Source organism: Herpailurus yagouaroundi, unplaced genomic scaffold (assembly GCF_014898765.1).
Source record: "Herpailurus yagouaroundi ecotype Mexico unplaced genomic scaffold, PumYag 160, whole genome shotgun sequence".
NCBI lineage: Eukaryota > Metazoa > Chordata > Mammalia > Carnivora > Felidae > Herpailurus > Herpailurus yagouaroundi.
In genome coordinates, this window is record NW_024412401.1 from 52969374 (window position 1) to 52984725 (window position 15352).

At 55.3% G+C, this 15352-nt stretch overlaps 1 protein-coding gene across 8 annotated transcripts in view; it reads left to right on the forward strand.

Moving 5' to 3' along the window:
• Nucleotides 1-15352, forward strand: part of PRRC2B (proline rich coiled-coil 2B) — a 91256-nt gene that overhangs the window by 25386 nt on the left and 50518 nt on the right. For all 8 annotated transcript variants that reach the window (XM_040482672.1, XM_040482676.1, XM_040482673.1 and 5 more), the window contains 5 exons: nt 2826-2995; nt 3752-3929; nt 6766-6868; nt 9398-9470; nt 13753-13896. In XM_040482672.1, coding sequence (XP_040338606.1) covers nt 2881-2995; nt 3752-3929; nt 6766-6868; nt 9398-9470; nt 13753-13896 — 613 coding nt within the window. In that variant the 5' untranslated portion in view covers nt 2826-2880. Of the gene's footprint in view, nt 1-2825; nt 2996-3751; nt 3930-6765; nt 6869-9397; nt 9471-13752; nt 13897-15352 lie in introns of those variants that run through there.

A 15352-nucleotide genomic window follows, 5' to 3' on the forward strand; every position in this document is an offset into this window, starting at 1 on the left:
CGTTTTCTTGCTTTCTCCAGCTCCTAGGGGCTCCTGCACCTCTCTGCAGTGGCCCCGCTGATCCTCGAAGAGCGCGCCCCCCAGCCTTAGCTCCGGATGCCACGCCTTTCTGACTGTGGCCCTCCTGCTCCATGTCCTAGGGACCTTGTGATTACAGTGGCCCTGTCCACATAATCCAGGATAATATCCCCATCTTCAGATCCTTACGTGAATCATATCTGCAGAATCCCTTTCTCGCTGCTAAGGTAAGGAAGTCACAGGTCCGGGAGTTAGGATGTGAACTTCTTGGTTATGCAGCATGCTACACAAGTTTGTAAAAAGTACTAAGTAGACAAGTCCCTAAGGGCCCAGTTCACAGTCCAGGGAATAATTTGCCCTGCCTGGGCCCCTCCCCCTTGTGCTGAGCCCTGCCCGGTCTCCTGGCTGAGCAGTAGGGCCTCTTCCCTGGTGCTCTCCCCACTCCCATCTGTTTCCCTCCTGGAGACTTTTTTTTTAAGTTTATTTATTTATTGTGAGAGAGAGCGAGTAGGGGAAGGGCAGAGCGAGAAGGAGAGAAAGAATCCCAAGCAGCCTCCGATGCAGGGCTCGATGCAGGGCTAGGACTAGAACTAGAACTGGAAACGAACCCGAACTAACGAACCTGTGCCGTGAGATCACGACCTGAGCCAAGAGTCTGGACGCTTAACTGAATGAACCACCCAGGCGCCCCTCCCTCCTGGAGACTTTTCAGAGTGCTTGCTCAAGGCTTTTTCTTTTAGGCTCAGGGTCAGCAAAGTTTTCTTACCTGTGGCCACATGGGGGTATCACACATTCTTTGTTTTTTTAAACAAAGGTGAAAACGGATTTAAAAAATCATTCTTAGCTTGAGGGCTTTATGACAGACAGGCCATTGGCCGGTGTCGCTGACCTGTGTTTGCCACCCCTTGGGGACTGGGACTGTAAGCTCTGTGACGCAGGCTCCACATGTTGCCATCACCGCCCACCCTGGAAGTTTCCAGGGCTTGTTAGTAGTGTGGGTTGTGTGGGTGTGGTGTTTTGTATTTTTATCTGCATGATCTTTTGATTTGATAGAAGTGTCTAGAAGTTAGATCTCTTCTGATCTTAATAGAGAATTTCAAGTTGACTTACATTTGATAGCCTGTTAAATGCCACTTATTCTGATGAAAATGAAATCTAGTCCCTGCCCTGAGCGTGGGGGAGGGATGTTGTTCCTAGCTGGGACTTTGGGGCCTGGCAGGGCAGAAACTCCCTGGAGCCAGCTCCGGGGAGGGAAATTTAAAGAAAGGGGTATGTTATGGAACCCCTGGGCACCAAAATCAGAAGTTGGACACGTTTGGCCAGTTTCCATTCCTGGTCACTCTGCTCCTGGCACACGAGGCAGGCGCGTTGGGGGAGGGTTGCTGGCATGTAACATGGAAACTTGGGAGCTGTGAGCCCTTTCGAGCGTTTCTGGTTGGTTTCTTCATGGAGGCTGATTCTCCTACACATCTCTTTCACTGTCAGGATTCCTTGAATGAAAGGGTGGATGTTCCCGGCTTTGTGTCAGAACCAGCTTGGTTCACACTTGGCGTGGCACCAGGCTCCGTGTGATGTCACTGTCCCCTGGTTCGCTTTTCTTGGCCTCGGTTTATAATTGATCTTTGCCTCTTTGCCCCTTGCGCTTTATACAAAGTCTTGGATCATAATATATAGGGTTTTATCTGAGAGTCATCTCTGGGGGTGTAGAACACTTTGCCAGCACACTGCACGTGTTCCCTCTGGCCTGCGTGGCTTCGGCATAGTATAAGACGGCAAAGCGTACTGCTGCGGCCACCAAGGTCTTTTTATTACCAGTGGACGTTTTTACGGTTCCCTCCATTTTGTCACTAAAGACATCAGCACTATGCCTAAGTGGATGGTTTAGCTTTCTTCCCATCCATTAATTCCAACGGGAAGTGGTGGGCACTTCTCCGAGTTTATCATGATCAAGTTTTAGAACCTGTGGCCCTGAGTCCCCAGTGCCTGCCATGTGGCACTCGCCCGCCCTCCGCAGGCACACACTAGGTGTTTGAGTGAATGCATGAGTGAGTGAATTAATGCTTTAACGGCCAATAGACTCGGTGAAGCACGTAGGAAGTCAGAAAGCGGCAGGGGGAAGGGGCTTCTTTCTTGGTCATCCCCTCAAGATTTTCTGAGTGGAGGGGGCGGTGTCATCGCTACGGCCCCCCAAGTGGTCTCTCCCTGGGAAGTCCTTGCTTCCTCTTCTACGCCTGCGCCCCAGAGAACCCCGCTTCTGTTCCCCTCGCAGGTGTTTTTTCCTCTGGAGGCTGGTTCTTTAGTTTGAAACACAGCTGTTCCTGAAGACTTACTGATTTTGGTGGCTTCCCTTTGATTTGGTTTTGCTCATCCTTGAAATGAACAGCCTTCCACAAGCAGGTTGCGAACCTCCCCGCTCTGCCTTAGTTTTCACGTTAGGTCGATACAGTGGTGAGGATTTGTTTTTCCATCTTGAAGAGCGGTCCTTGACTTGGCCGGAGGACTCTGTGTGGAAAAGTTTACGTTTCTGTGTCACTGGTGAGCAGTAGACTCTGGTCAGTTCAGACAGAGTAAGACTTCTGAACTTGGGTTGGGGAAGGTACCTACAATGAAACACTCTTTAAATGTGGGCGAAACAGCCTGTGCACGGTGAGGGTGTTTTTCTGGGGACAGAATCCAGGGCTTTCTTCAGGTCGTCAAGGAGATCCATGATCCCTGAAGGATTCAGCCCCCTGGCTCAGGGACTTTGGCGGATTAACACTCTTTTTTCTTTTCTTTTTTTTTTTTTTTCCTCTCTTAACATTTCAAAGGCAGATCGGGAGCGGTGCCGAGAAAAATTTCCTTACTAGATGACATTTCATCGCAATGTCCGATCGTTTGGGGCAAATAACCAAGGGCAAGGATGGGAAAAGCAAGTATTCGACTCTCAGCCTGTTTGATAAGTATAAAGGAAAATCAGTAGACGCGGTCAGATCCTCAGGTAAGAACCGGGCTGGAGGCCAGTTCTTTATGCTTTCCCTTCCGTGAGAAACTCCAGGTCCTGAACTGTGAGGACCCAGGGTCCCTGCCTGGTCAGATGGTCTTCGGGGCACGGAGTGGTCACCAGGCAGTTCTGGGGACGTGCAGTCACCCCCTGCTCCTGTTCGATGTCCGATTTCGAGCAGGAATACCCCATCTCTGCCACAGTGGGATTGTTTCCTTAACCGTCTTACCTCGTTGGCCACAGATAGTTCTTCCCCTGTGAGGTAGAATGGAACTGACTTTGCATCAGAGCAACCAGTTTTAGGCTTCGGGGTTCTGACGTTCTGGACCTTTTGTCCACACCCCGGGAGGATTTTGTGGATGTCAAGGGCCCTGCTGAGCCTCGGGCCCGGCCCCGGGGCTAGGTGGAGGCTGGCCCTTGGGTCCTGCCAGGGAGGCCGGAGCAGTCTCAACTTGCGGAGAGGTGGTTACCGTGTGGGCCGGAGGTTTCTGGGCCCGGCTCCCCGCCCCGTCATAAACTCCCCACGCCTGCTCCCGCCCGCTAGTAAAGTGGAAGCCTCTGAAGACCTCAGCAGCTCCCAAGTGTCTGAGGCCTCGGTGAAGGGCTCGTAAAGTGGCGAAAGCAGCTACCAGGCCATTTGGTCTGTTGGCACAGGGCCACCCTTGGTGGTGGTTTGGCCGTCTGTCGTCGTCGCTTAGAGCTTGCGAGAGCTTCTGAAGCTCCTCCCCTGCCCCCACCCCTCTCTCCCTACAGTTATTCCTCGACATGGCTTACAGAGTCTCGGGAAAGTTGCCACAGCCCGGCGTATGCCGCCACCTGCAAACCTGCCAAGCTTGAAGTCTGAAAACAGAGGAAACGACCCCAACATCGTTATAGTTCCCAAGGACGGAACGGGATGGGCAAACAAGCAGGATCAGCAAGACCCAAAGAGGTGGGAGCCGAGGGGGCGGGTGTGGGTGGCGAGCCGGGGCCTCACGGAGCCCGGCAGCTCCCTTTCCTTCTGCAGAAGGCAGAGCTGGAGAACCGGGTGACCCCAGAGGAGGGAGGCTGCCTTTGCTCGGACTCCCCCTGCTTGGTTGGTTCTTCCTCCCTGCCTTCGCTTTTCCTGGCTTCTGGAGCTGATGCAGCCTTGCCTCTGTGGGCCGCCTTGTCCCCAGTGACCAGTGTCCCCTGTGCCTTATTAGGAAGGACCTCCTCCCCCCAGAGGGGCTTATGCAATGCCTCAGAGCCAGTGCCTGAGCCAGTAAGGGCCACTGTGGCCAGAGCGGGTGCTTGAACGCTCCATTCTGGGGCATCCTGTGTGCTGGGCTCCGGGTTGAGGGGGCCGACTTCTAAGTGCGGGGTCAGCGGCGTCCCACACAGACTGCTGCGGTTAGTTGCTCCAAACAGACCCAGTTATGAAGGGTGGCAACCCAGAATCCTCATTATTGGGGGCGGGTGTGCAGCCTCTGTAGGCTCACCCCTCTGCCAGCACACCACCTCCGGGAGCCTTCGGAGGCCCAGGGTCTGGCACAGAAATCCCCATCACGGCAACGGAGTGAATGTCGTGGCTGCTGCCGCGTAGTGTGGCCGGTGCCAGCTCTGCCCCGGGCACGTAACCTGGGCCGTTCCCTCCTGCCCAAGTCCGTGTCCCTCCCCTTCCACTGCAAGTCTTCTGGGCGCCAGCCAGGGGAGAGGATTTGGGATTTGCACTGGGAAGGGACCAGAGAGGAATGGGACCCTGATGCTGGGGTTTGCCCGTCAGGGGATGAGAACAAAACTCGGTCCCGTGCGTCTTCCTGCCCTCCATCTCTTGTGCCCTGGCTGCCTGGATCTCTCGGGATCTAGACCGTAAACGACCCAGGGTGCAGCCTGCCAGCCAGTGTCCTTTTCTCTCACCGGGAACGGCCGCGGTAGCTTCTGTAAAACTTTGCGCAGTTACTTCACACAGGATGTAGAGAGTGAGCACGTAACTCGTTCGGATGAGCATAGGGTAGCAGTAACCAAAATAGGGTCTGAAAAGCTGTTTTTAAAACTTCTCCCACAATTTGTTTAGGGGTCATACTGGGCCGGGGGTGTGGCCCGACTTTCAGAGTCAGCCAGGCTACCTATACTACTAGCTTTGTGGAACTCGGAGAATTGCTTGATCGGTGCGCTCCGGCGTCCTTCTGTGCGGTAGGACTACTGCCTTGCCTGGTGGTTGTAAGAAACAGACCGGGCAGCGCGAGTCACGCACCTGGCACAGAACCTGGCAGAGGACACGCGGGCAGGTGCCGCTACCACCGCTGTCATTCTAGAGTTCACACGGTAGATGCTACAGGTTCTCTGATGAAACGGACATCGTACATTCCAGCACGAGTGTTGCGATGCCGCTGCTACGGGAAGTTCCAGAGAGAGGACGAGGCATCGCTTCCTCCTTGTATTGGCTCCCACCGACACAGGCACGGGAGGGATGAGGCGGCTTTCGTGGGGCCGGTCGCGCTGAAGCATGCCAGCCAGGGAAGAGGTAGAAACAGAACACTGGATAAGGCCGTGGACCCCAGGCGCCGGTCCTCTGTTGCCCCGGGGCCACGTCCTCCTTTGGAGTGTCAGGGAGGTGACAGAGTGAGGGCCACAGCTGCTGGGACTCCGTGCTGAGGTTTGGAGAACACAAAAGCAACACTCGCTGGAAGCTTCTGTTGTAGGTAGGAGGTGAAGTAAGAGATGAGTGGCCTTCATTACGTAGGAATCCTGCCCGGTGAGTTCCTTGGATCACATAAACCCTGGAAGCCTGTGTGTGGAGCATTTGGCTTCAGCTCACTGGGGAGCCCCTGGCGTTGGGCTGCCCTCCTTGGGTCCCATCGGGATGAGGGAGTGGGCTGGAAGGCTCTGGGTGAGCAGACGTCCTCCTCGGAGCCCCTTTTTGTTTGGGGACTGTGTCTCGACTCACCCCGCCTTCTGGGGAGCACGCTTGGGCAATATCTCTTAAGCTTCAAAACCTCTTTTGATCCAGCAGTCCTGTTTCTAAGAACTTAGACTACTGGACTACCTACACAAAAGGGTGCCAAGTTATGTGTAACAAGTGCCCATTGCGGTTTCGCCGGTAATGGGAAAAAAAGATGGGGATTGTTAAGTTAGGGCCTGTCTAGCCGGCTACACTGTGTCACTAGAACAAAGAGGTAGATCCAGGCGTTGTCCTAAAAACATGTTCGATACAGTAAGTAGGAAACAGGTTACGAATTGTATGTGTGGTGTTAAAAAAAATACTATGTTCATATATATACACACACACACACACACACACACACACACACACACGTATATATAGAAAAATCTGCTTGGCATCTCTCTCTGGAGGATGAGATCGTGACAAATCCTGTGTTCTCTATATTTATACATTTATTTTCACTATGGGCATGTATTTCTTCTATAAGCCAGGAGAAGAAAAAAATCACATCGCGAAGCAATCAGTCCCCTGTACAGCTATGAGCTCTTGGTCAAGAGCGAGGGGCTCAGAGCCCCTTCGCTGTGCTGACTCAGTTTCCCTGTTGGCAGCCCCTGCAGCACCTGTTTGTGGGGAACCTCTAGCCTTTGCAGGAAAGCCCTGCCAGGGGGCCGAGGACCGTCCTGCCCGGCAGATGTCAGCAGGCAGGCCTCGGATGGGGCCCGGCTTCTTGTGGGCTCTGAGGCGTCAGAGGCTGCTGGAGAGGTTCTGTGCTGCCTCTGGGCCACCGAGCAGCCGCCGCTGTGGGAAGCGCGGAGGGGACCGCGCGTGCCCATCTGACCCCTGCGCCCCCTGCCTTGTCCAGTTCCAGTGCGACGGGCTCTCAGCCGCCGGAGTCGCTGCCGCAGCCGGGTTTGCAGAGGCCTGTCTCCAGCTTACAGAAGCCGACACAGTCGAGCAGCCAGGAGGTAGGTGCCGCGTGACCTGCTCCTTCCAGGGGTGAGCCTGGCGGGTGGCTGCGGAAAACGAGCGTGGGAGGTTGTCCTGGTTCCCGGGAGGTGCCTGAACGCGCGGCTCTTGGAGAAAGACCCCAGGTGCAGAACGGAGTACGGACACCTGATTTGCTTCCTGGTGACTTACCTGGAGGCACGGTCGCTGGGGCCAGCTATACGCTAGGTCAGGGTCCCCTGAATGTGCGCCGTGGGGACTGGTTAGGCCACGGGAACGTTTGGGGTCAGGTAAGTTGAAAAAATGAAGCATGCTCCTTTACTGTCACACTTCTCATCAGTGTCTTTAACGTGCTGACGTGTGCTGTGACTCTGTAAAGACACAGTGGGGACAGCATCCCCCAACTCATTTGTCCTGGGAAATCTTTCTGACTGACTGACTTTAGAGACTACTGTCCCTCAGAACACACTTGGGAAATACTGATCTGTGACCCTTTATTTGTTGATGCGTTTAAAGTGTTTTCCCCGGGGGGGGGGGCCTCGGCTGGCTCAGTCAGTAGAGCACGCAACTCTTGGTCTCGGGGGTGTGAGTTTGAGTCCCACGTTCGGTATAGCGATTGCTTGAAAAATAAAGTCTTAAAATAAGTAAATAAATTAAACAAATAAAGTGTTTTCCTAAGCAGGAAGTCAGGATTTAACCGAGCCGGGGCTTGTAATATATTCAGCCCCTCCGAGTCCGTCTGGGTTTCGCGGCCAGCAGGAGGGTGTACTTAGCTGGTAGTCGGAAATCCGGATGAGAGGTCTCCTAATCCTGTAGAAAACCGCAAGGCGCGTGGACGGGTACCTAGCATTTGGCAGCTCTCTGGAAGACAGCCTGAACGGTGTGCCCTCGTTCTGTGCTGTGCCCTGGGCAGCAGAAGGTCTGGGCTGCCGCCCAACCACGGGGGACAGTGTATGGGTCTGCCAAAAGGGCACCCTCCCCCGCCCAACACTGAATTGTGCCTTTGGAACCGAAGGGAAAGGAAAGAGAGGTCCACACTCAGGCGGAACTCTCTATTCATTGGCCTGCATCCACGGGTGCCGTCACGCAGTCAGAGCACAGAGAGTCGAGTCTGGATCTGCCTCCTGGGATCGGCAGCTCAGAGATTGGAGAGCCTCGGTTCGACGGCCCTGGCTGGATATCCGACTCCCCGTCAGAGCCGCCCGAAGGGTGTCTGTTATGTGGCCGTACCCAAGCGCGGCGGGGTCTAGGCTGGGGCCTGGTGTGGTCCCGGCATCTGTCAGCAACCTGCTGGAGGTCAGAGCCCTGTCCTGGGGCTGGCACGCCGCTCGCTCCGTCCAGAGCGCAGCCCTTCCCGCCGTGGTGGGAATGGGACCCCCAGCGTTTCCCAGCCCCTAAAGCCTCGCCTCAGGCATGGCAGCCTTCTAATGGCAACGTTAGTAACCCCTCCTCGGCCCCGGGAGCCCTCCTCTAACCGGTCAGTGCCTCTGGTGGGCGAGGGCAGGGCCATCCTCGTGCGGCCTGCGGACGCCGAGTGGGAGGCTGTGGGACAGGCGGTGCCCCTGTGCCTCCTGGGGACCTGGCAGCCCCGGTGGCACTGCCCTGTGACGTTGCGGGCACATCCCTTCTGTGGTCTGTGTGCGGGGGGGGGCCTGTCTGTGGCTACCCCAGGGCGCTGAGGGCAACTCCTGATCGGTAAATGGATCGTTACGCCTGGCCGGCTCCACGCGGAAGGTGAGAGACGCCGCCGTCTGCCCTCAGCTTGGTGGTACTGGAGGCGGGGGTGCTGAGAAAGGGTGATTATTTAACGTGAGGTCTGACCCAGGAAGTGCTGCCCCAGCTTTGTTTTGTATGTTTGCACCTTCAGTTGGAGGGGAAGGCCGTTGGTTGAATGTTGTCGGGAGGGGCAGACGGGCTCAGTGGTTGGGGACTCCTGGGGCTTGGGACACAGGCAGAGTGGGGCCAAGTCCTGGTCCTGCCCTCTGGGCTGGGCCCGGTCGCTCCTTTCTGAGCCTCCGCTGGGATAGAACTAGAACCTTCCCAGGGTGTGGGAGGATTCGCTCAGGCAGGGTGTGCCCAGCACAAAGCCTCACCCGCAGTGAGTTTTCAGCACGCTCAACCCCTCGGCTTGTGTGCGAGCCAGGCAAGTGTGGACTAGCGGAGGAGGGAGGCCTCTCACTTGAGTAGTTGTGCCTTGGAGAACGACACTAATTATGGAGAGCGGTGCGGTGGCCCTTCCAGCGGAAGATCAGACACGCCAGCCTCCCGTGCCGATGCTCCTCGGTTCGCAGTGGCACACGGGTTTTGAGACACGTGTTAGAATTGGGGTCTGGTCTTTATCTCTGGAGCAAGGCCTCGTAGCTGCCAGTGTTCCGGCGTGTCGCACGAAGCGGACGTGGGTTGGAGTCCTGGCTGGGCTGTGGAACCAGCCGTGGGAGCTGCCCCCGCCCCCCCGCGCCGTGGGCCCAGGCTGCCGTGCCCGGGTGGGGAGCTGGGTAGAAAGCAGGCCGACCGGGCTGGCTTTGTTTTCATTTCCTTCCTTCTTTCAGAACACAAATTCAGTGCCAGGTGGACCAAAGTCATGGGCACAGCTGAATGGAAAGCCAGCAGGACACGAAGGTGGTAAGTGTGGTCGGGTGGCGTTGGGCTGGGTGGGAGGGAGGGAGGAGTGCCTTTTCCGGACGGTTCTGCCCGGGTCTAGGCAGCCCTTGGCCAAAGCTTTGTGGGATCTCTCACCCGAGTGAGCTGCTACCCTGAGGAGCCTTACCTCTGCCCCCGGGGGTGGGGGCGCTGCATCTGCCAGGCCTGTCCGCTCCCTGGTTTCACTGAACGTTATTACTCCTGACATCCCCCCTGGGGGCTGTGGAGAGGCTGGGCGCTGGCTCTGCTGCTCTTGGACTCCGCCGTGTGGTTGGTGCCCTTGCTACCTGCTCAGCGGTGTGGCCGACATGCGCCTACTTCCTCTCCCTGGGGCCTGCAAGGAGGAGGTGTGGTGTGGTGTGGGGCGAGCTTCGGGCCTGGGTTTCTAAATAAGCCAGGCCCTGGGAGTTGGGCTGCTTGCTCTCTGGTTGGTGACACCAGAGCATTCACGGCTCACACGGTCCTTGGTACCGTTTATGTCGCGCCCGACACGGGAAGTGTCAGAGGTGTTGCCCGCAGGACCTCAGCCGCGGCAGCTGTGCAGAGGGAAGATGGCGGGGAGGAGCAGGAGGGGGAGATGGTGAGAGGGCTTCCCGGGCAGGCCCAGAGCAGAGGGGAGGGCCCACCTGGGCAGAGAGGGCGGCCAAACTGCCCCACTCCCCACCCCCCAGCCACCACTGATAGCTCGAATGTTTCTAGCATGTTGTACGGACCAAACTGGGCGATGCCCCCGTACGGGAAGGAGAGGGCTGCAGGTGGGAGTGGTGGGCCACGCTTGCTCTTCCTCCCACCACCCTTCCCCCACCGGCCTCCCCACCGCGGCGCCCTTGGCCTTCTGCATGCCCCTGGCGGCCAAGACTTCGCCAGCTGCCTTCTGTAGCTCGTGTAGAGAAACAGCGAACATCCTGCCTGCCCTAAACCCTCCGCTCCTACCCAGCACGTACCCCTTCTGGGCGGGAGTCCTGTGTGGTTGGAGGCTCTGTCCCCAACACGTCAGTCATTGTGCCCACTGACGTCAGACTCCGGCTCCTGTGGAGGGGCTAAGGGCAGGAGGGAGCTTTACGGATTCTCCAGTCCGTGGGGTGAGGTGGAGGGGGCAAGATAAGTGGGGGTGGGGGGCAAGGGGAGCGGCGACCAGCATTTCAGTCCCCTAAAATTAGGTCTTTAAAGAGGCTTTTTACAGAGAGTGCTCACTAGACTGTGTTAACAGTGGTCTTTGCTTTCTACAGCTTTTACTCTGTGGGTTAGGATTTTTTAAAGTAAATCACATGCATTCATTTTTATTTAAAAAGAACTGCAGAGGGGTGCCTGGGTGACTCCGTTAGTTAGATGTCCAACTTTGGCTCAGGTCATGATCTCGCGGTTCATGAGTTTGAGCCCCACGTCGGGCTCTGTGCGGACAGCTCGGAGCCTGGAGCCCGCTTCGGATTCTGTGTCTCCCTCTCTCTCTGCCCCTCCCCCACTCGCACTCTTGTCTCTCTCAAAGATAGACATTAAAATTAAAAAGAAAATAAAAAATAAAACCTGCAGAGAGAGTATTAAAAAAATACTAGAGTAGGGGCACCTGGGTGGCTCAGTCAGTTAAGCGTCTGACTTCGGCTCAGATCATGATCTCGCGGTTCGTGGGTTTGAGCCCTGTGTCGGGCTCTGTGCTGACAGCTCGGAGCCCGGAGCCTGCTTCAGATTCTATGTCTCCCTCTCTCTCGGCCCCTGCCCCCCTCTGTGTGTGTGTGTGTCTCTCTCTCTCTCTCTCCCTCTCTCTCTCTCTGTCAGAAAGAAAACAAACATTAAAAAAAACAATACAAAGAAATACTAGAGTAAATTGGTACAGCCCCTTGGCGGGCAGCTTGGTGCTATCAGAATACTAATGTGTGCACCCTTTGACCTAGCATTTCCACGTGGAGGAAGATCACCCCAGAAATGATGCTTGCCGATGTGAGAAATGGCGTATATTCAAAAGATACTCATTGCAAAATTGTGGTAGGGCAAGATGGGAAACAGTCACTTGAAATGTCCATTAAATGTTGGTGCTTTAAAGAAATACTACTTGCCCCTAGGGAAAAAAAAAAGTAGTTTTCCACGGATCTGGCAAGATCTCTAGGATATATTCTTGAATGAAAAAAAAAGTTCAGAATAATATGTAGAGTATGTTACTATTCATGAAAAAAAATTGGGACGAGGGAAAGTGTACTTATAGAAAATGTACGTGCCATCAAAAAAAAAAAAAAAAAAGTCCCCGGAAGGAAGCCCGGGGGGGGGGGGGGGGGGAAGCCGCCTCTTTTCTCAGGGCGTCAGAAGTAGGCAGGTGGGCACGCAGGCAGGAGGGAGTCGTCTGTTTGTACTTTTCTATGCTTCTTACTTTTGAACCATGTGATTGTGTTTCTTATGAAAAATAAGTGATCTAGAAAAGAATTCTAAAACACAGCAGCACCTTCTGTAAATGTGTGATTGCTCATCTGGGAGGCAACAGGGCCCGGGAGCCCGGGAGGAGGGACAGATGCATCCTAGGCCTCTGCTGGGGCTGAGGTGGGAGCAGCCCCCGGTTCCCCGTCCTGTGCTGCCGTCACGAGTCTGTGGTGCCATCAGGGCGGTGGGCACTTGGTGGTGTTACCCACACACATGTTCAGACTCTGCAGTTCAGAAGGGCTCTTCCTGCGTCGATAGACCACTGCACGGAGAGTGGTGTTTGGGCCTGTTGCAGCTGGGTCAGACCGGGGCGGGGTGGGCGGCCTGACTGGTGCGGGTGGAGGCCAGGGGGATGGTTCCATCTGGGACCTTAGAAGAAGCCCCTGACATTCCAGCCTCAGATTCTCACGGCAGAGATCACATAGCACGCGGCATTGGTGGTGAACGTTGTAGAGCACTGAAAACCTTAGGAATGCTACTGCTTTGGCTTGAGATTTTGGGTTCTTTGTCCTTCTGGTCTGTGGAAGGGAAGTTTATTTATTTATTTATTTTAATTTTCTTTTTTTTTTAACGTTTATTTATTTTTGAGACAGAGAGAGACAAAGCATGAACGGGGGAGGGGCAGAGAGAGAGGGAGACACAGAATCGGAAACAGGCTCCGGGCCCTGAGCCATCAGCCCAGAGCCCGACGCGGGGCTCGAACTCCCGGACCGCGAGATCGTGACCTGGCTGAAGTCGGACGCTTAACCGACTGAGCCACCCAGGCGCCCCATGTGGAAGGGAAGTTTAATTCACGCATAGAGTAAGACCTTCGTGACTGCTGAGGTAGATAAAAGTACTGAGTGTTTGTTTTCAAGCTCCAGATCTGCGTGCGTTTACGGCATGACTTTCACGTTTCATCCTCGCCAAGGATTTTTTAACCTGGGTCCAAGTCCCCCTTCGCAGAGTAGTGGAGCTCCTTCGTGACACCGGGAGATTGTGTCACCCTGGCGGGTGTATTTGACCCTGGGACTTTTTGCTAAATAGGGACGTTATGCCTTGTGCGTCTGCACCAATCCCAGCTGCTGCTTTCTGCAAAGTCTGCTGTAGTTCATGGGTCCGTGAAAGAGTGGTGGGGAAGAGGGGGCAGAGTTTGGTTTTATCGCCTAGGGAACGAGGCATTTCTCAGTTCGACATGGGCCGTGTGCTGTTACTGTCGTGTTAAGTTTAGATGGTGCTGGGCATTTGGTCCGGATGAAAGCACCAAATCCCACTCTGGACCATAGAACGCACCTTTTGTTACTATCTGTTCGTCCAAAATAGATCAGAGGTCCCCAGTGTTAAGCGCTGGGAGGGGCTCCTGCAGAGATAAAGCAGGGCTTCTTCTCAGGGGCCTGTGGCGTTGGGGGACGGGTGGGACAGCAGAGGAGGGACTCGGTCCCAAGATGGCAGGTGCTCATGAGAGTGGAACGAGGGTGCAGACCTTTCTGTTGGCATTCCCTCCACACAAAGGCAGTTGGCCTCCCTGGGCTGATTTCCCTGAAGACTGCTTGCGTGTCCCCCGGGGCCGCCAGGAGGGCCTTACTTACTGCCTTTTTCTGGCAGCGAGAAGGATCCGAGCTGGAGCGGCTGTGCTGTCCTCTCCCTTGCTCCTGCAGGTTAGCTGCTAGGGCCTGGTGTAGCCTGCGTCCGGCCTCTCCTTGTCACATGGGGTCTCCGGTGCCGCCCTGCCACCGCAAGATGCCAGCACAGATGGGGCACTTAACAGGAGCTCACGCCGGGGCAGTGTGGCTTCCGGCCCGTGGAGCGGCTGAAGCAGAGAACTGTCGATGCTCCTCTCACTTGCTCCCTGACTGAGTCTTTCTGGTTTTCTTGGCAGGTTTAAGGGGCTCAAGCCGACTGTTATCCTTCTCTCCCGAGGAATTTCCGACGCTGAAAGCAGCTGGAGGGCAGGACAAGGCTGGCAAAGAAAGGGGCGTCTTAGATCTGTCGTATGGGCCAGGACCAAGCCTCCGCCCTCAGAGTGAGTGAGCTGCAGTCCCCGTCCGGGCACCCGTGGGGACAGCGGGGCTCCCCCTCATCTTCCTGCCTCTCTGCCCGTTAGAAGCATACGTGTCCTCGGCAAGCCGAGCTCCCGGGGCCCAGGCTCCCTGCCCGGAAAGCGTGGCTACTGACCCCTTTGTCTGCTCTCTGCCTCTGTGGGATTTGCCCCCTAGGCTGGGCCGGAGGTCATTCCTCTCTTGTCCTTTGGGTTGGGCCAGGCCTGTCTGCTTCCCCAGCTGTCATCAGATGCGAGTTCTGCTCTGCTCAGGTGGTCCTGGCAAAGACAGACTGAGGGCGCGTTAACTCTGTCCCCGAGCCAGGAGCTTGTTTTCTAAGCCAGTGGTTCCTAAATCTAGCGGAGTCCTGTCAGGGTCCTTTGGGGAGTTTGTTAAAAGGTCTGATTTCCGGCCCTCCTCCGTCCTCAGCCAAATTAGAATCTCTTGTGTGTGTGTGTGTGTGTGTGTGTGTGTGTGTGTGTGTGTGTTTTTAAGTTTATTTATTTTGAGAGGGAGAGAGAGAGAGAGGGAGTGAGCTCATCCCTGGGGGAGGGGCAGAGAGAGAGGGAGGGCTCTGCACTATCAGTCAGCACAGAGACCCATTGCAGGGGCTTGAACCCATGAACTGTGAGATCATGACCCGAGCTGAAATCAAGAGTCGGACACTTAACCAACTGAGCTGCCCACGTGCCCCGAGAATCTCCGTTTTTTTAACATGTTCCCTTGGGGATTGTTTGGTAGCCAGTCTAGGATTTGTCTCCACAGTTCCCTCACCTGGGGTCTAGCCAAGGAGTTGGCAGGATTATATAGCAATACTTTCAGGTAGGATTTTCTTTTTGGTGGCCTTGAGCGGTTAGAGGTTAAGGTTTTTTGAGGAATGAGATTTTTCCTTCTGTTCTAAGCAAGGATCGTGAAATAGCTCTTCTGTATTTTGTTTGTTTGGGATGGGGGGAGGGGAGGGCTTGATCAGGTCTTGAAATGGAGGGACTTTTGTCTGCCTGTCCTGATTAATCCCCAAGGTATCCCGGGGTTAGAGGTAGAACTGACACCCTATAAAGGAAATGATCACTAGGTGGCTCCTTAATGAGCATGCTACCTTTTCAGGGGCCTGTGGTGGGTTATTTTGTCTGCTCCAAATAGGTAACCAAATTCTCAGGCCGAGAACTGTATAGCTTTCTGGGATTAAGATGACCTGCTTTGTGGGACCACAGAAATTTAGACCTAGCAGAGGCTTCTGGGATCAGTTCCATGTCTTCATTTGAGGAGAAGGAGAAGAAGCAGGAGTGGCCGGAGCAGTGGCCATAGGGCTTGCCCGAGGTCACACTCGAGGCGGTCATATTGCCGGGAGCTGACCCTGATTTTGTGGCTCCTGTGCTGTGTCTCTTTCTCTTGAGGGTCAGGTACTCAGGGGCTTCGTGTTTCACCTCGTAGCCACACGTT